The sequence below is a fragment of the Hemibagrus wyckioides genome, linkage group LG04 (genome assembly GCF_019097595.1).
Source record: "Hemibagrus wyckioides isolate EC202008001 linkage group LG04, SWU_Hwy_1.0, whole genome shotgun sequence".
In the NCBI taxonomy this organism is placed as follows: Eukaryota; Metazoa; Chordata; class Actinopteri; order Siluriformes; family Bagridae; genus Hemibagrus; species Hemibagrus wyckioides.
The window spans coordinates 883,699-903,698 of NC_080713.1; the positions used below are offsets into that span (position 1 = coordinate 883,699).

General features: G+C 44.2%; 2 protein-coding genes across 5 annotated transcripts in view; both read left to right on the forward strand.

Moving 5' to 3' along the window:
- cd9a (CD9 molecule a) overlaps window positions 1-9,472 on the forward strand; it is a 14,281-nt gene extending 4,809 nt beyond the window's left edge. For 3 of the 4 annotated variants that reach the window (XM_058388033.1, XM_058388035.1, XM_058388034.1), the window contains 7 exons: window positions 1,751-1,853; window positions 2,128-2,225; window positions 2,395-2,469; window positions 2,718-2,819; window positions 2,911-3,000; window positions 8,911-8,994; window positions 9,098-9,472. In XM_058388033.1, coding sequence (XP_058244016.1) covers window positions 1,751-1,853; window positions 2,128-2,225; window positions 2,395-2,469; window positions 2,718-2,819; window positions 2,911-3,000; window positions 8,911-8,994; window positions 9,098-9,163 — 618 coding nt within the window. In that variant the 3' untranslated portion in view covers window positions 9,164-9,472. The remainder of the gene's footprint in view (window positions 1-1,750; window positions 1,854-2,127; window positions 2,226-2,394; window positions 2,470-2,717; window positions 2,820-2,910; window positions 3,001-8,910; window positions 8,995-9,097) is intronic. The other variant, XM_058388036.1, reaches the window with a different exon arrangement.
- A 4,964-nt stretch (window positions 9,473-14,436) lies between these two features.
- On the forward strand, window positions 14,437-18,824 carry si:dkey-88e18.8 (major intrinsically disordered Notch2-binding receptor 1). Its single transcript, XM_058388442.1, has 3 exons — window positions 14,437-16,526; window positions 16,611-16,796; window positions 18,616-18,824. Exons 1-3 carry the CDS (start codon window positions 14,685-14,687, stop codon window positions 18,796-18,798), a joined length of 2,211 nt encoding a protein of 736 aa, XP_058244425.1. The 5' UTR covers window positions 14,437-14,684; the 3' UTR covers window positions 18,799-18,824.
- Window positions 18,825-20,000: the final 1,176 nt, after the last annotated feature.

Consider the following 20,000-nt stretch of genomic DNA (forward strand, 5'->3'; position numbering starts at 1 on the left):
TGTGTGAGGTGAGGTATATGAGGTGTGTGAGGTGTATGAGGTATATGAGGTGTGTGAGGTGTGTGAGGTGAGGTATATGAGGTGTGTGAGGTGTATGAGGTGTGTGAGGTATATGAGGTGTGTGAGGTATATGAGGTGTATGAGGTGTGTGAGGTGAGGTGTGTGAGGTGTATGAGGTATATGAGGTGTATGAGGTATATGAGGTGTGTGAGGTGTATGAGGTATATGAGGTGTGTGAGGTATATGAGGTGTGTGAGGTGTATGAGGTATATGAGGTGTGTGAGGTATATGAGGTGTGTGAGGTGAGGTATATGAGGTGTGTGAGGTGTATGAGGTACGTGAGGTGTGTGAGGTATATGAGGTGTGTGAGGTATATGAGGTGTGTGAGGTGTATGAGGTATATGAGGTGTGTGAGGTGTATGAGGTGTGTGAGGTGTGTGAGGTGAGGTGTGTGAGGTATATGAGGTATATGAGGTGTGTGAGGTGTGTGAGGTATATGAGGTGTGTGAGGTATATGAGGTGTGTGAGGTGTATGAGGTATATGAGGTGTGTGAGGTATATGAGGTGTGTGAGGTATATGAGGTATATGAGGTGTGTGAGGTGTGTGAGGTATATGAGGTGTGTGAGGTATATGAGGTATATGAGGTGTGTGAGGTGTGTGAGGTGTGTTATATACACTTTAGAGATGTATAGAGTTGACTCTACACACTGCTGCAGGTTTCAGTCTTTGGACATGTTCACTCTTGTGCTGTTTTGCAGAAGGGCGTTGTTCAGAAACCGGATTTTGTGGTGCATCTGAACACCAGGGTTCACTTCAGGTCACAATGTTCCTCTGATGTGCAGAAGAGGAGGATGTGGTGTAACTGAATGTGTATAAGGCAGTAAAGGTTAATGGATATCTGTTCAGTGCTCCACATGTCATCAGCTGTAGTGGGATTTAAACTCCTGGAGTGGGCGTGTCCTACCCTGGAGGGTTTTTTTTTCCAAATTAAATCTGACCTCTGTCATATCAGTGTGGCCTTTGACCTTCTGTAAACCTCAGCAGTAGGTGTGTGTGTATGTATGTGTGTGTGTGTGTGTGTTCATAACAACTCTGTTGACTTAATGTTTATTTTATAAGTTGTTGAATGATGTTTATGTCCACTTAGATTAGAGAGATTAACTACAGAGGCATAGAATTTGTGTAATTGTGTATGTGTTGTTGTATAATACACTATACTGCCAAAAGTATTGGGACACCCCTTGGCCCCTTAGTTCCAGTGAAAGGAACTCTTAATGCTTCAGCTTCATACCAAGACATTTTGGACAATTTCATGCTCTTTGTGGGAACAGTTTGGGGATGACCCCTTCCTGTTCCAACATGACTGCACACCAGTGACCAAAGCAAGGTCCATAAAGACATGGATGAGTGAGTTTGGTGTGGAGGAACTTGACTGGCCTGCACAGAGTCCTGACCTCAACCCCATAGAACACCTTTGGGATGAATTAGAGTGGAGACTGTGAGCCAGACCTTCTCGTCCAACATCAGTGCCTGACCTCACAAATGTGCTTCTAGAGGAACGGTCAAAAATTCCCATAAACACACTCCTAAACCTTGTGGAAAGCCTTCCCAGAAGAGTTGAAGCTGTTATAGCTGTAAAGGGCGGGACAACTCCATATTACATTCATGTGCATGGAAAAGCAGACGTCCCAAAACATTTGGCAACACAGTGTATTTGTGTGTGTGTGTGTGTGTGTGTGTGTGTGTAAGCTGGCAGGTACAGGTGTGTTGGCTGTGGGGCTCTGGCTCAGGTTTGATCCCAAGACTAAAAACCTGTTTGAAGGTGATGACTCTCTGCGTGGCTTCTACATCGGTCAGTGCCGTCTTGTTTGTTTCGTTTACAACTCAATTTATTTATTATAAAACTTTTAACAGTGGACATTGTCTCAAAGCAGAGATGAGAAACATCTTTAACATCTTAAAAAAATATATAAACATCTTAGTAAATATATAAAGATTTTTTTTAAAAGATCCATTATCATGATTTCTGAGATAAACAGCTGTCTCAATTCTCATGTAACATGAACACCCTTTATTTTTGGGGTTGTGTGATAATGCTGTGTGTGTGTGTGTGTGTGTGTGTGTAGTGGTATATATCCTCATAGCTGTAGGAGGGTTGATGATGCTGGTTGGGTTCCTCGGCTGCTGCGGTGCCATACAGGAGTCACTATGCATGCTGGGATTGGTGAGTATAAATATCTTCTTATCTCTCTCTCTCTCTCTCTCTCTCTCTCTCTCTCATGCCTACCGTTTGTTTTTTTCCTGAAATTAATTCCACAGATAAAGCTTTCCTCTTCATAAGGAAGAGAATTCCCTGATTGCCTGATTATGTCTCTTTTTATCCCTTTTTCCAGTTTTTTTTCCTCTTAGTGCTTATCTTTGTTGTGAAACTTGCTGTTGGGATTTGGGGATTTTCCATCCAGAGTAAGGTCAGCATGCTCTCTCTTTTTCTCACACACACACACACACACACACACAGTCACAGACCTCAATGTCACCAAAGCTCTGATTCAGTTATCCACTTCCTGTTCACTCCCATTTCACTTCCTGTTTATAGACTATAAAAGCACATGGCTTAGGGTATGCCGTTGTGAGGTCTTGACCGCTGTCTCGTATCAGCGTACGCACTGACCCACGTGTTGTTTTCATCCAGGTGAACGTGTCTGTGTGTTCGCAGGTTGTCGATAATGTCACTCACTTTTACAAGGAAACCTACAAAAAATACAAAGAGGAAAAACAGGACACTCTGAGAGAGACCCTGCAACTGATCCACTACGGGGTGAGCTCCGAGTCTCCGCCTCTCCTGTCCGCCCCGCCCTCTCACTCACCTGCAGAATTATCACCTCACTGAGCCTTTTATATTTTTATAGCTGTTCTGCTGTGGACCCTACGAGTCTGAAGGCATGGCGACTGTGCCGGAGACGTGTCCTAAATTTGAGGGTCTGGATTTGCACCTCAAGGTAAAGACGGAGCCAGATTGAAATCCATCCGTCTACATTTATTCCTCTTCACTCCACAGAGCTGCTGCTGAGTTCTGGACTCTGATTGGTGGTCAGCTGTTGATTAATTATCTATAACAGCAGCTCTGACAGTAGAGCAGTGTGTTGGACTACTACTCAGAAGGTAATGAGTTCAAATCCCAGGTCCACCAAGCTGCCTCATTCAGGACAGAGGAGTTTCTCAGTAACATGAGCAGCTGAGATTATTCTCTTATTAACCTGAAGAGAGAGAATAAAGAGAGACTGCTGAGGGGACGAGTGTTTATAGCTGATAGAGAGAGAATAAAGAGAGACTGCTGAGGGGATGAGTGTTTATAGCTGATAGAGAGAGAGAATAAAGAGAGACTGCTGAGGGGATGAGTGTTTATAGCTGATAGAGAGAGAATAAAGAGAGACTGCTGAGGGGATGAGTGTTTATAGCTGATAGAGAGAGAATAAAGAGAGACTGCTGAGGGGACGAGTGTTTATAGCTGATAGAGAGAGAATAAAGAGAGACTGCTGAGGGGACGAGTGTTTATAGCTGATAGAGAGAGAGAGAATAAAGAGAGACTGCTGAGGGGATGAGTGTTTATAGCTGATAGAGAGAGAGAATAAAGAGAGACTGCTGAGGGGACGAGTGTTTATAGCTGATAGAGAGAGAATAAAGAGAGACTGCTGAGGGGATGAGTGTTTATAGCTGATAGAGAGAGAGAATAAAGAGAGACTGCTGAGGGGATGAGTGTTTATAGCTGATAGAGAGAGAATAAAGAGAGACTGCTGAGGGGACGAGTGTTTATAGCTGATAGAGAGAGAATAAAGAGAGACTGCTGAGGGGACGAGTGTTTATAGCTGATAGAGAGAGAATAAAGAGAGACTGCTGAGGGGACGAGTGTTTATAGCTGATAGAGAGAGAGAGAATAAAGAGAGACTGCTGAGGGGATGAGTGTTTATAGCTGATAGAGAGAGAGAATAAAGAGAGACTGCTGAGGGGACGAGTGTTTATAGCTGATAGAGAGAGAATAAAGAGAGACTGCTGAGGGGATGAGTGTTTATAGCTGATAGAGAGAGAGAATAAAGAGAGACTGCTGAGGGGATGAGTGTTTATAGCTGATAGAGAGAGAATAAAGAGAGACTGCTGAGGGGACGAGTGTTTATAGCTGATAGAGAGAGAGAATAAAGAGAGACTGCTGAGGGGATGAGTGTTTATAGCTGATAGAGAGAGAGAATAAAGAGAGACTGCTGAGGGGATGAGTGTTTATAGCTGATAGAGAGAGAGAATAAAGAGAGACTGCTGAGGGGACGAGTGTTTATAGCTGATAGAGAGAGAATAAAGAGAGACTGCTGAGGGGATGAGTGTTTATAGCTGATAGAGAGAGAGAGAATAAAGAGAGACTGCTGAGGGGACGAGTGTTTATAGCTGATAGAGAGAGAGAATAAAGAGAGACTGCTGAGGGGATGAGTGTTTATAGCTGATAGAGAGAGAGAATAAAGAGAGACTGCTGAGGGGACGAGTGTTTATAGCTGATAGAGAGAGAATAAAGAGAGACTGCTGAGGGGACGAGTGTTTATAGCTGATAGAGAGAGAATAAAGAGAGACTGCTGAGGGGACGAGTGTTTATAGCTGATAGAGAGAGAATAAAGAGAGACTGCTGAGGGGACGAGTGTTTATAGCTGATAGAGAGAGAGAGAATAAAGAGAGACTGCTGAGGGGATGAGTGTTTATAGCTGATAGAGAGAGAGAATAAAGAGAGACTGCTGAGGGGACGAGTGTTTATAGCTGATAGAGAGAGAATAAAGAGAGACTGCTGAGGGGATGAGTGTTTATAGCTGATAGAGAGAGAGAATAAAGAGAGACTGCTGAGGGGATGAGTGTTTATAGCTGATAGAGAGAGAATAAAGAGAGACTGCTGAGGGGACGAGTGTTTATAGCTGATAGAGAGAGAATAAAGAGAGACTGCTGAGGGGACGAGTGTTTATAGCTGATAGAGAGAGAGAGAATAAAGAGAGACTGCTGAGGGGATGAGTGTTTATAGCTGATAGAGAGAGAGAATAAAGAGAGACTGCTGAGGGGATGAGTGTTTATAGCTGATAGAGAGAGAATAAAGAGAGACTGCTGAGGGGATGAGTGTTTATAGCTGATAGAGAGAGAGAATAAAGAGAGACTGCTGAGGGGATGAGTGTTTATAGCTGATAGAGAGAGAATAAAGAGAGACTGCTGAGGGGACGAGTGTTTATAGCTGATAGAGAGAGAATAAAGAGAGACTGCTGAGGGGACGAGTGTTTATAGCTGATAGAGAGAGAATAAAGAGAGACTGCTGAGGGGACGAGTGTTTATAGCTGATAGAGAGAGAGAGAATAAAGAGAGACTGCTGAGGGGATGAGTGTTTATAGCTGATAGAGAGAGAGAATAAAGAGAGACTGCTGAGGGGACGAGTGTTTATAGCTGATAGAGAGAGAATAAAGAGAGACTGCTGAGGGGATGAGTGTTTATAGCTGATAGAGAGAGAGAATAAAGAGAGACTGCTGAGGGGATGAGTGTTTATAGCTGATAGAGAGAGAATAAAGAGAGACTGCTGAGGGGACGAGTGTTTATAGCTGATAGAGAGAGAATAAAGAGAGACTGCTGAGGGGACGAGTGTTTATAGCTGATAGAGAGAGAATAAAGAGAGACTGCTGAGGGGACGAGTGTTTATAGCTGATAGAGAGAGAGAGAATAAAGAGAGACTGCTGAGGGGATGAGTGTTTATAGCTGATAGAGAGAGAGAATAAAGAGAGACTGCTGAGGGGACGAGTGTTTATAGCTGATAGAGAGAGAATAAAGAGAGACTGCTGAGGGGATGAGTGTTTATAGCTGATAGAGAGAGAGAATAAAGAGAGACTGCTGAGGGGATGAGTGTTTATAGCTGATAGAGAGAGAATAAAGAGAGACTGCTGAGGGGACGAGTGTTTATAGCTGATAGAGAGAGAGAATAAAGAGAGACTGCTGAGGGGATGAGTGTTTATAGCTGATAGAGAGAGAGAATAAAGAGAGACTGCTGAGGGGATGAGTGTTTATAGCTGATAGAGAGAGAGAATAAAGAGAGACTGCTGAGGGGACGAGTGTTTATAGCTGATAGAGAGAGAATAAAGAGAGACTGCTGAGGGGATGAGTGTTTATAGCTGATAGAGAGAGAGAGAATAAAGAGAGACTGCTGAGGGGACGAGTGTTTATAGCTGATAGAGAGAGAATAAAGAGAGACTGCTGAGGGGATGAGTGTTTATAGCTGATAGAGAGAGAGAATAAAGAGAGACTGCTGAGGGGACGAGTGTTTATAGCTGATAGAGAGAGAATAAAGAGAGACTGCTGAGGGGACGAGTGTTTATAGCTGATAGAGAGAGAATAAAGAGAGACTGCTGAGGGGACGAGTGTTTATAGCTGATAGAGAGAGAATAAAGAGAGACTGCTGAGGGGACGAGTGTTTATAGCTGATAGAGAGAGAGAGAATAAAGAGAGACTGCTGAGGGGATGAGTGTTTATAGCTGATAGAGAGAGAGAATAAAGAGAGACTGCTGAGGGGACGAGTGTTTATAGCTGATAGAGAGAGAATAAAGAGAGACTGCTGAGGGGATGAGTGTTTATAGCTGATAGAGAGAGAGAATAAAGAGAGACTGCTGAGGGGATGAGTGTTTATAGCTGATAGAGAGAGAATAAAGAGAGACTGCTGAGGGGACGAGTGTTTATAGCTGATAGAGAGAGAATAAAGAGAGACTGCTGAGGGGACGAGTGTTTATAGCTGATAGAGAGAGAGAGAATAAAGAGAGACTGCTGAGGGGATGAGTGTTTATAGCTGATAGAGAGAGAGAATAAAGAGAGACTGCTGAGGGGACGAGTGTTTATAGCTGATAGAGAGAGAATAAAGAGAGACTGCTGAGGGGATGAGTGTTTATAGCTGATAGAGAGAGAGAATAAAGAGAGACTGCTGAGGGGATGAGTGTTTATAGCTGATAGAGAGAGAATAAAGAGAGACTGCTGAGGGGACGAGTGTTTATAGCTGATAGAGAGAGAATAAAGAGAGACTGCTGAGGGGACGAGTGTTTATAGCTGATAGAGAGAGAATAAAGAGAGACTGCTGAGGGGACGAGTGTTTATAGCTGATAGAGAGAGAGAGAATAAAGAGAGACTGCTGAGGGGATGAGTGTTTATAGCTGATAGAGAGAGAGAATAAAGAGAGACTGCTGAGGGGACGAGTGTTTATAGCTGATAGAGAGAGAATAAAGAGAGACTGCTGAGGGGATGAGTGTTTATAGCTGATAGAGAGAGAGAATAAAGAGAGACTGCTGAGGGGATGAGTGTTTATAGCTGATAGAGAGAGAATAAAGAGAGACTGCTGAGGGGACGAGTGTTTATAGCTGATAGAGAGAGAATAAAGAGAGACTGCTGAGGGGATGAGTGTTTATAGCTGATAGAGAGAGAGAATAAAGAGAGACTGCTGAGGGGACGAGTGTTTATAGCTGATAGAGAGAGAATAAAGAGAGACTGCTGAGGGGATGAGTGTTTATAGCTGATAGAGAGAGAGAATAAAGAGAGACTGCTGAGGGGACGAGTGTTTATAGCTGATAGAGAGAGAATAAAGAGAGACTGCTGAGGGGACGAGTGTTTATAGCTGATAGAGAGAGAATAAAGAGAGACTGCTGAGGGGACGAGTGTTTATAGCTGATAGAGAGAGAATAAAGAGAGACTGCTGAGGGGACGAGTGTTTATAGCTGATAGAGAGAGAGAGAATAAAGAGAGACTGCTGAGGGGATGAGTGTTTATAGCTGATAGAGAGAGAATAAAGAGAGACTGCTGAGGGGATGAGTGTTTATAGCTGATAGAGAGAGAGAATAAAGAGAGACTGCTGAGGGGACGAGTGTTTATAGCTGATAGAGAGAGAATAAAGAGAGACTGCTGAGAGGACGAGTGTTTATAGCTGATAGAGAGAGAGAATAAAGAGAGACTGCTGAGGGGACGAGTGTTTATAGCTGATAGAGAGAGAATAAAGAGAGACTGCTGAGGGGACGAGTGTTTATAGCTGATAGAGAGAGAGAATAAAGAGAGACTGCTGAGGGGATGAGTGTTTATAGCTGATAGAGAGAGAGAATAAAGAGAGACTGCTGAGGGGACGAGTGTTTATAGCTGATAGAGAGAGAGAATAAAGAGAGACTGCTGAGGGGATGAGTGTTTATAGCTGATAGAGAGAGAGAATAAAGAGAGACTGCTGAGGGGACGAGTGTTTATAGCTGATAGAGAGAGAGAATAAAGAGAGACTGCTGAGGGGACGAGTGTTTATAGCTGATAGAGAGAGAGAATAAAGAGAGACTGCTGAGGGGATGAGTGTTTATAGCTGATAGAGAGAGAGAATAAAGAGAGACTGCTGAGGGGACGAATGTTTATAGCTGATAGAGAGAGAGAATAAAGAGAGACTGCTGAGGGGACGAGTGTTTATAGCTGATAGAGAGAGAATAAAGAGAGACTGCTGAGGGGACGAGTGTTTATAGCTGATAGAGAGAGAGAATAAAGAGAGACTGCTGAGGGGATGAGTGTTTATAGCTGATAGAGAGAGAGAATAAAGAGAGACTGCTGAGGGGACGAGTGTTTATAGCTGATAGAGAGAGAGAATAAAGAGAGACTGCTGAGGGGATGAGTGTTTATAGCTGATAGAACAAGAGAACACTGAATGTAACTAGAAATGGATAAAAATAATTTGGTTGTTCTTTAATAAATAAGTAAATCTCTGTCTGTAGGAGAAATGAAACACTTGTGGATATGCAGTTAGAGGATTTTTTCAGCTGCTGTTCAGTTTAAAAGGAATTTATTTGTTTGTTTGTTTGTTTGTTTGTTTGTTTGTTTGTTTGTTTGTTTTCTTTCCCCAGGACTGCCCCAATGCCATTGAGAAATTCTTCACCTCTAAACTCCACATTATCGGAGGCGTGGGGATCGGAATCGGAGTGATCATGGTAAGAGGATCCCAGCGTTCCGTCTGTTCCATCTGAACAGCTCCTGTGTTTACGCTAGCCTTTAATTAATTGATTAATAATTGAATAAATATTTGTTTTTCAGCTCCTGGGCATGATCTTCAGCATGATGCTGCTGTGTGCCATCAGGAGGAGTCAGGAGATCGTCTGAGGGCGGGGATGTGAGAGGGGGCGGTGCCGTGAGAGACGCCGCCCTGTTCATGTTGCATGAGTTCCATCCGGAAGCTCCGTCTGTCACCGGCTCTGCGCACCTCGCGTCTGATTGGTGGAAATTTCACACGTTAGCTCTGGTTCATATGGAGAAAAAAAACAAACTGTAGATGTAGTTAACTTTGTGGAGAAAAAAAGCTGTAAGTTTATATATTTTGTATTGTCCATGTCGGAAATGACCATGACGTGGTGGGGTCACTCTGCTGATGTTGTGTTGACATAAACAAGAATCTGACCTTTTTAAACATTACATCCGTGTCTGAGTTTATTTTTTTTTAAATACAGATTTCTTTAGTGCTCTGTTCTGGGGGTCAGGAGGCGGTCAGAGAAACGGCCTGTTCCAGAATTTTTGGCACCCTGAAATGATAAAATAAACACGATAATTCAAAAATTCTGTTCAACTTTAGGAGTAAAATCTTTCTCATAAAAAAGCTGTTTTTTACATAATAAACAATATCTTTACTCAAACACACAAACACCATCAATGAAATATGAACACAAAGAACTTTGATCATTTGAGTTATTTTTTATTGTTTTCAGTGGTCAGAACTCTGACTGTCCAGTCCCTGTGTCCGTGGGCTATAAATAAGATCTTACACACATTTAAAATGATCCTTAATATCTATCCAAAGAGCTTCAGCATTAAAACCCTTCTGTCTCTGCCCCGAGGTTATGATTTGGTCACTGACGAATCCTTTAACAAGATGCTGACCTTAAACCCACGTCCAAATCAGCACCGTACACAGAAGTGTTTTTATTCTGACCGTCAGTGTCCAGTGTCTGGGTTTGAACCTCATTGAGAGTGTGGTGTGAACGGAGCAGGAGATCCACCTGCACAAGCCTGAGAGTGTGAAAGAGATCTTCTACACACTGCAGGCCGTGTACTCTGAAAACACTGTAGGTCAAAAGGTTAGTGTGTGTGTGTGTGTGTGTGAGGTCCTCCATCAGCAGGTCAGTAATGAGGAATCTCGAGGAAACACTAATGAACTTTATCAGAAGTAATCATGGGGTTCTTCATGATGAGTCACAGCTTCATCTGGAGTTTCCTGTCTCTCCCACTTCCTTCATCTTAATGATTCAAATCAAATCTCAGACAGATTCCTGCCAGATTTATACACTTATATTACAGAGCTAATAAACAGATTTAAATTGAATGGAAATGAGGATGAACTTCATAATAAAAGTCTCTCTAATAAAAAAATAATCGTCAATTAAAGGTTATTAGCTGTTACAAATTTTTATTTCAATCATCACATACTTAATGTTTCTGAAAATAAACAGGATCTGTGAGCTTTTCCCCAGAGCTTTTTTTTTTTTTAAAGATTTGTTCCATTTATAAAATTCAGTTCAATTAAATTAAATTAAATTAAAAATCTTTCAGTCAGTCTTTTGCTCTGTTTTCTCTCTGAGATTATAAAATGTAGAGAAAAGTCCTGCATATTTACACACTTTCACACATACATTAATGTTCTATTTGGATTTGTTTGGTTGTGATATGATTTAATGTGAATAAATGAATAAATCTTGTATACACAATACTGAGTGTTTGTGTGTCCTGTTGTGAGTGTGTGGAATATAAAATAAAATAATATAACAACTTATATTGTATATATTTATGTTGCTGGTAATATTTATTTAATGTTAAGTTTACATTAATAATAATTATTATTAATGCTATTATTATTAGTGCTATTATTATTATTATTATTATTATTATTATTATTATTTATTTTTAATGATTATTATTATTATGAGAATCTGTTATGAAGTTTTTGTGTAATATTAGTTTAAGTAACATCATTTCTTTTAATTTTGAATGAAATTAATTTTGAGAAATCATATTTGGTTAACATTTTTAAATCATCAAAACGGGAAAAGAAACCAGTCAGAAAGAGGAAGTTTAGTGTGCTATATTCAGACTCATGTACAGCTCACTCGAGAGTGTGTCGCGTGTAGGCTTGTGTTTGTGCAATCCAAGAAATTATTAGTTTGTTAGAGCAAATCTGGGTCAGATTTTAGGGAAATGATCATCATCAGGAGTTACTGCGGCTCTCGGGTCAGTTTGCGTCATTACTGCGGCTCTCGGGTCAGTTTGCGTCATTACTGCGGCTCTCGGGTCAGTTTGCGTCATTACTGCGGCTCTCGGGTCAGTTTGCGTCATTACTGTGGCTCTCGGGTCAGTTTGCATCATTACTGTGGCTCTCGGGTCAGTTTGCATTATTACTGCGGCTCTCGGGTCAGTTTCCATCATTACTGCGGCTCTCGGGTCAGTCTGCATCATTACTGCGGCTCTCGGGTCAGTTTCCATCATTACTGCGGCTCTCGGGTCAGTCTGCATCATTACTGCGGCTCTCGGGTCAGTTTCCGTCATTACTGTGGCTCTCGGGTCAGTTTGCATCATTACTGCGGCTCTCGGGTCAGTTTGCGTCATTACTGTGGCTCTCGGGTCAGTTTCCGTCATTACTGTGGCTCTCGGGTCAGTTTGCGTCATTACTGTGGCTCTCGGGTCAGTTTGCGTCATTACTGTGGCTCTCGGGTCAGTTTCCGTCATTACTGTGGCTCTCGGGTCAGTTTCCGTCATTACTGTGGCTCTCGGGTCAGTTTCCGTCATTACTGTGGCTCTCGGGTCAGTTTGCGTCATTACTGCGGCTCTCGGATCAGTTTGCGTCATTACTGCGGCTCTCGGGTCAGTTTCCGTCATTACTGTGGCTCTCGGGTGAGTTTGCGTCATTACTGCGGCTCTCGGGTCAGTTTGCGTCATTACTGTGGCTCTCGGGTCAGTTTGCGTCATTACTGTGGCTCTCGGGTCAGTTTGCGTCATTACTGTGGCTCTCGGGTCAGTTTGCGTCATTACTGTGGCTCTCGGGTCAGTTTGCGTCATTACTGTGGCTCTCGGGTGAGTTTGCGTCATTACTGCGGCTCTCGGGTCAGTTTCCGTCATTACTGCGGCTCTCGGGTCAGTTTGCGTCATTACTGTGGCTCTCGGGTCAGTTTCCGTCATTACTGTGGCTCTCGGGTCAGTTTCCGTCATTACTGTGGCTCTCGGGTCAGTTTGCGTCATTACTGCGGCTCTCGGATCAGTTTGCGTCATTACTGCGGCTCTCGGGTCAGTTTCCGTCATTACTGTGGCTCTCGGGTGAGTTTGCGTCATTACTGCGGCTCTCGGGTCAGTTTGCGTCATTACTGTGGCTCTCGGGTCAGTTTGCGTCATTACTGTGGCTCTCGGGTCAGTTTGCGTCATTACTGTGGCTCTCGGGTCAGTTTGCGTCATTACTGTGGCTCTCGGGTCAGTTTGCGTCATTACTGTGGCTCTCGGGTGAGTTTGCGTCATTACTGCGGCTCTCGGGTCAGTTTCCGTCATTACTGCGGCTCTCGGGTCAGTTTGCGTCATTACTGTGGCTCTCGGGTCAGTTTGCGTCATTACTGTGGCTCTCGGGTCAGTTTCCATCATTACTGCGGCTCTCGGGTCAGTTTCCATCATTACTGTGGCTCTCGGGTCAGTCTGCATCATTACTGCGGCTCTCGGGTCAGTTTCCATCATTACTGTGGCTCTCGGGTCAGTTTGCGTCATTACTGTGGCTCTCGGGTCAGTTTCCGTCATTACTGTGGCTCTCGGGTCAGTTTGCGTCATTACTGTGGCTCTCGGGTCAGTTTGCGTCATTACTGTGGCTCTCGGATCAGTTTCCATCATTACTGTGGCTCTCGGGTCAGTTTGCGTCATTACTGCGGCTCTCGGGTCAGTTTCCGTCATTACTGTGGCTCTCGGGTCAGTTTGCGTCATTACTGTGGCTCTCGGGTCAGTTTGCGTCATTACTGCGGCTCTCGGGTCAGTTTGCGTCATTACTGTGGCTCTCGGGTCAGTTTGCGTCATTACTGTGGCTCTCGGGTCAGTTTCCGTCATTACTGTGGCTCTCGGGTCAGTTTGCGTCATTACTGTGGCTCTCGGGTCAGTTTGCGTCATTACTGTGGCTCTCGGGTCAGTTTGCGTCATTACTGTGGCTCTCGGGTCAGTTTGCGTCATTACTGTGGCTCTCGGGTCAGTTTGCGTCATTACTGTGGCTCTCGGGTCAGTTTGCGTCATTACTGTGGCTCTCGGGTTTACTTCATAAACTCCTCTATCCTGAAAACGTCAAGCTCCAGCTTCACCTCTGACTGATACACAGCACTGACACTGGAGACTCCTTACACACACACACACACACACACACACACACTGTATGATCTCTACCATTTATCAGAGTATCACAGTTTCACAATGAGTCACAAACAAACCCAAACAAACGCTCTAAACAGAGACAATAGAAAGATTAATAAGTGAATTAAAACAAACATCGGAGCCACTTCCTGTCCTGAGCCGAGTGGGAACTCTGATCCACTTCTGTTACTGCGATAAATAAAAATAAATATCCTGATAACACAATCACTAACAACAATAACACAAGAAACAGAGCCGTGGAACAGAAACACAATTTAACACACAGGGTGTGAGAAATAAGAGGCAAAGAAAACTACCAAGAAGAATAAAATTCAGAGAAAATAAAACAAAGTTCAAATGAATTAAAATTTGCTTGTTTGTTTACAGAAATTAATCACCATATTTACTGATAACCTGAAAAAGTGTGTTTCATGATTTCTTGAGTTACGAATTATGAGCTTTACCTTCTTTTAAACATTTTTATTCATTATTATTATTTATCTGCTGGGTTAATGATTCGATTATTAGTGTGGGTTTTGAAGATTTGGCAACCCGGCCTGTGAAAAGTCAGTGATTTTCCTTTGATGGACTTTCTGAGTAAATGAAGCTGCTGATGAATTAAAGCAGAAGAGCAGCTCAGGTTTCTGCTCCGGTCAGTAGATGGCAGCTCTTCCACCTGTGATGCTCCAGCTGGACGAGTGAAATCACCTCACTTTCCTCCTCATCCTCATCCTCTCACCTCACCGCTTCTCAACTCACCGCCCCGCACTTTCCTGGATGTCCTGCACTTTTCCCAGCTCTAACTGGACGTGTGGTTATTGATGGTGTTTTTTTATTTCCAGCTGTTTCACTCTGCATTTCCACACAGTTGGATGTAGCCGTGCTTCTCTCCCGTGCTGCCGAGTCTGGGGCTATTTTAAGGCTGTGAATAAGGTCAGCGCTCTGCGGCGATGTGCTTCATTTGGGTTTGGTGGAAGTAACTACATTTCTCCCTGCATGTTTGCAGGATGGTGATGGAAGGAGAGGGGAATAATGGGAACGTGACCTGGATGCTTTTTGCACAGTGAGTAAATGGACCCTGTTTTTCAGACCTGACACGGTTTCTTCATGCGTCGCTTTCGACCTTATTCCGGCTGCTAGTTTGATAAAGTACCTCATACCTATCTGGTGTGATTTTTATGACGTCCACAGGGATTTGTTGAGAATGACGTGTGCAGATGGTCCACTTTTGATGAGTAGATTTGAAGCACTGTAGGTCGCTGCAGTGATGTCAGACAGCGCAGACGATGCCCTGGTTCTCCTGGAGATCCTGGAGGTTCTGGGTGCATGCCGTGCACGTGTGTCATACGCAGACGTGTGCGTGTATCTGAGCGGACGCTATGAGCTCCAGCCACTGTTGGAGCTGCGGAGTCTGCTGTACTCCACGGCATGCCGTGATCCGTGCTTCCCAGCCACACTGTTCCGTGAACGTCTGCACCCTCCCTGCAGCAACCGTCTCTCCGCGGCCGCCGACGTGGTCTCGCTCTTCAACCTGCTCACACACACACGCCTGCCGCCCTCACACACTAACTCCCTGAGTTCCTGCTTGGCCTGTGTTCAGGAGCGTGCACACTGTGATTGGCTGCATGCAGGAGGTGGAGTTATAGCTCCAGGCTGTAAATATGAGGACTCCACTGAGGCACTGATCAGTCTGAACACCGGGGGGTCGCACATGAACACTCCTGCACGCTCGCTAGCTCACACGCATCAGCGCCACATCATGCAGAGAGCACACTCTCTGGACGTTCCTTGTGGTTCCACGGGGAATCAGGAGTCCAGAAGCAAGCACGATCGAGATGTGGATCCTGCTCAAAGCTGTGCTCAGAAGAGGAGCATCTTTAAGGGGGAATTCCACAAACTGGTGCCGTTTATTTCCACAGATGGCAGCGGTCAGATCCAGGAAGGATTCAGAGAGGACAGTGAGGATGGACAATTTATCAGCTGCAACAACCCTTATTCTGAATCTGCCCATGACACCAACACAGATGATGTTCAAACACAGTCTTCTGAAACAGATACACCCCCTGATGCACAGACTCCCTACCTCCAGAAGCATAAAAGTCTAGATGACCTGCAGAGCTCCACCTACTTTGGGCCTACAGTCATAGAAAGGACGTACCACCAAACGCCAGCCCTGACGGCCAAGAGCCACAGTCTGGACATTGACAGCACCCTTGCAGAACCAACTAAACACAACAAACCTGGACTGGAAAGACCAAAACCCCAGAGACCTCGATCAGAAAAATCTGCTTTAGACAAATCTGGACTTACAAAACCTGAATTTTCTAAACCCAGCTTCGAGGGCAGTAGTTTTGACATCCCTGGGTTCGACCCGTTTATCGTCCGTTCGGTTCGAGACACGCTGAAGCGGCTGAGCGGGCTAAGTCTGGATGCCTGGTACGATTGGTCACCTGATGTCGAGGGTGTGGTCAGTGTGGCCACTCAGACGGACCTGGGCGATCGCCATGCTCTGAGGAGCCTCCTGCTGAGTGAAAAGCTCTCGATCGATAACACGGACATTGCGGAGGACGACATCAGTGCCATCTTCCGCTTCTTGGATGACATCAGCATGTGTGGCTCAATGGCCGTCCTGCCCGGAGACGGAGGAGGACCTCAGGAAGGGGGCGGAGCGGGGTTGCCCGAGCGACGGGAGCGTTTAGGGAAGCTGAGACGCCTGTTTCACTCTTTGGAGGGTCCAGAAGAAGGTGTGCGATGGGGTGTGGGACGACTCCTACAGCGGGTCACCGAGCTCGAGCAGCGTCTGGAGCCGATCTCGGAGCTGAGAGAGCAGCTGGCACTCGTCCTCTCCACACTGAACCGGCTGGAGCAGAGAGGGCAACTGGTGCACTCCAACTCTGAACCTGTGCAGCAGCAGCAGCCTCCACCGCGAGCTCAGTCAGAAGGAGGCTTGAGACCCAGCTTGAGTTCTGAGGCAGCTGATGGAGCTGCAGCTAAACGCAGAGGTCTGTTCATACGCAATTCCAGGAGTAACGCAGAGAGCAGCAGCTCTGAGCAAAATCGTGAGTGGAGCGTCAGCTACAGCAAGGAGCACCACCTACATCCTTCACGTGTAAGCACACACACACACACGTTTACCTGTGACCATGCAACACGAATACTGGTCTTTACCTTACTTCATGTTTAACTTCCACAGGCCGAGAAGCACGGTGCGCTCTGCAAGAAAGAGAACCATCCAGTTCAGGAGAGAAAGAGTTCCATCATCATTCCTGAAGTCCACAAGGTTCCTCTACGCAGCTCCATGCAGAAGGTTAACCTCCACCCGATGGACCGTCCAAAAGTCTCCTGGAGTCAGTCAGAACTCACGCCTCTCGACCTGCAGGTAACCACACGATCTGCTGAGGTTCCTCTAAAGGCCTGAGCAGCACAAAGACTGATCTCCTTTACACAAAATAAGACTAATTACTCCATCAGACTTGAGAATCAATTCAGGGCTTTTAGACGACACTCTGTGGTTTATTTTGTTGGCTTCTGCTGATTCATTTCCTGAGAAAATCCTCCACATGGATATATTTTCCACACTTTCTCCTCACTCATACAGCAGTATAGAAACTGCCCATTTTCCTAAACTGAAATATGTTTCTGAAACAAGAGTAAAGTAAAATCAGAGAAAATCTCAGACGCTTCATTTCGCTCTACATTTCTACATTTTACATTTCTAAAAACATCAGCTGAAACTGATAGAATTATACAGTAAGGTTTAGAGGAAAAGAAGTTCTCGCTCTGATTCTCAGTCTCTGTCTCCTCACCTGAGGCTAAAGTCATTCATGCAGTTTAAACTCGAGCCTCACCCCACTGACCTCTGTTCATAGTGACCACATGGAGAAAATTGTCTCATGTCTATCTCCAAACTTTTAAAAACATTTAAAAACTCTGCAGTCTGTTTGGAGTGTGTAAGCGCTCTCCTCTGGTTTGATGATGATGATGAGGAGGAGGAGGAGGAGGAGGAGGAGGAAGGATCAGGGGACATTTTGTTTACAGACTGTGTTAGTGACCATTGTGTAAATCTCCAAAAACAATCAAGTCTTGATGAGGTCACACTGAGCTAGTGATGGTTTAGAGATCTGTACACACACACACACACACACACACACCAAGAACAGGTCAGAAATCAGCTTTAAATAATCACATCTCCTAAAGTTGGCTTTTTCCGTCCCACCTCACAGCCTCATATTTATCAGTGTCAAGATGAGGAAGTAAATAAAACTTTTGTAATTGTTCCAGATTAGCGGAATTCATGCGGTCAAATTCTTGTGAGATCAGATCCATAATACACACAATTAATGTTCATTTATCTGTAAGATCTGAGCTACAGATAGAGGTGGAAAGCCCTCTGATCACAGACATTTTAAATATAGATCATTTATCACTTTTTATTTGACTCCCTTTTTTAAGATAAAGTCAGTTGTTTAATCAACAAACAGGTTCGCAGTAATAAAGACACGGTCGTAGGATCCAGCGATCCACAACCACCTCTGTTTTGGGGGCGGAGCTACTTCTGAGCTCAGGCTGTGATGTCAGAATAAGACGACTTTAAACCACTGAATGATGTTTTTTTTTGCCGAACGACGGTTGCCATGGTAACACTGAAATATATTCTGACAGATTTGAATAAATCGGTGTGAAAATGAGGATGGAGTCTGAGACTGAAATGAGACTGATGTGAGCTAGTTCACTGCTCTATGAATATACAGAGATATGCAAATGAGTTGTTTTGCTGTTCTTAATATCCCAATATCATAAACATTAACTGATGATAAGAGGATATTATTCAAGATTCCAGGATTGATTAGCCATGCCTACAGTTATGTATGCATATGTATGCAATTAAACTTACAGTGAAATTTAAACCCCGCCTCCTACTGTGCACATAAATGTTAATGAAAAATAAGAGTAAAAATAAGAATAAATAAAAAAATTATATCAAATATGGAAATTGAATATTGATGTGCAATTCTGTTAGATGTAATAAGAGTAGAGAATGTGTAAACAGTACAGTGTTATGAATGGCAGGAGGATGTGGGGGTGTGTCCTAATTTGCATATTTATGTATGTTTTTAGAGCCTGAAATTGGATTAAAGTAAACATATAGAAATGATCCTCAATGCAGCTTCATGCACGTGTGTGTGTGTGTGTTTCAGGCCCCTGAGTCTCTGGACTTCTGGATGGATGAGGTTTACACTCCGGTGTCTGACACACTCCTGCGCCGCTCACAGTCTCTGACCCGCTGCAGCCGGACGCAGGGATACCGCATCACTGCCATCAGCGTTACTGCCACCGTCATCCTCATCCTCATCATCGTCATCCCTATATGCACTGCGTAAAAGCACATGTAGGCAAGAATGTCTAAACACACACACACACACACACTCTAACACACTCTGTTGTTCCTGCTGTTCCTGATGGCATTGTATTCTATTCCCATTAGTTTTTAAGCGATGCATGAACAAATATTACTGAATGACTGAATGAGTATTTACCGTAGAGTGTTAAATAAAACATTTTCAAAACTGCTTGTGACTCTACACAGTGTGGTGTTACACACAGACCGAGGGTAGTTTAAGTTTAAGAAGAAAAGGAAATACATTTAAAAATAATATTGATTTATTGATCATTTTATGTCATTCATCTACAGAAGACATTCATTCGCATTTCAAGATCTCACACACTCCATGGTTTAGCTGTCTGTTCTCAATCTGAACTGAAACATGACTGCACACCAGTGACCAAAGCAAGGTCCATAAAGACATGGATGAGTGAGTTTGGTGTGGAGGAACTTGACTGGCCTGCACAGAGTCCTGACCTCAACCCCATAGAACACCTTTGGGATGAATTAGAGTGGAGACTGTGAGCCAGACCTTCTCGTCCAACATCAGTGCCTGACCTCACAAATGTGCTTCTAGAGGAACGGTCAAAAATTCCCATAAACACACTCCTAAACCTTGTGGAAAGCCTTCCCAGAAGAGCTGAAGCTGTTATAGCTGTAAAGGGCGGGACAACTCCATATTACATTCATGTGCAGGTAAAGGTAGACGTCCCAAAACATTTGACAACACAGCATAGATAGATAGACAGTAGAGCAGTTGAACATCTCAGCTTTATATTAATGCACTCGCTCTGACACCTTATTGTTTCTATAGCAACAGCTCGTGTGTGTGTGTGTATGATGTGTGTGTGTGTATGATGTGTGTAAGGAGTCTCCAGTGTCAGTGCTGGGTATCAGTGTGTGTGTGTGTGTGTGTGTGTGTGTGTGTGTGTATGATGTGTGTAAGGAGTCTCCAGTGTCAGTGCTGGGTATCAGTGTGTGTGTGTGTGTGTGTGTGTGTATGATGTGTGTAAGGAGTCTCCAGTGTCAGTGCTGGGTATCAGTGTGTGTGTGTGTGTGTGTATGATGTGTGTAAGGAGTCTCCAGTGTCAGTGCTGGGTATCAGTGTGTGTGTGTGTGTGTGTGTGTGTGTGTGTGTATGATGTGTGTAAGGAGTCTCCAGTGTCAGTGCTGGGTATCAGTGTGTGTGTGTGTGTGTGT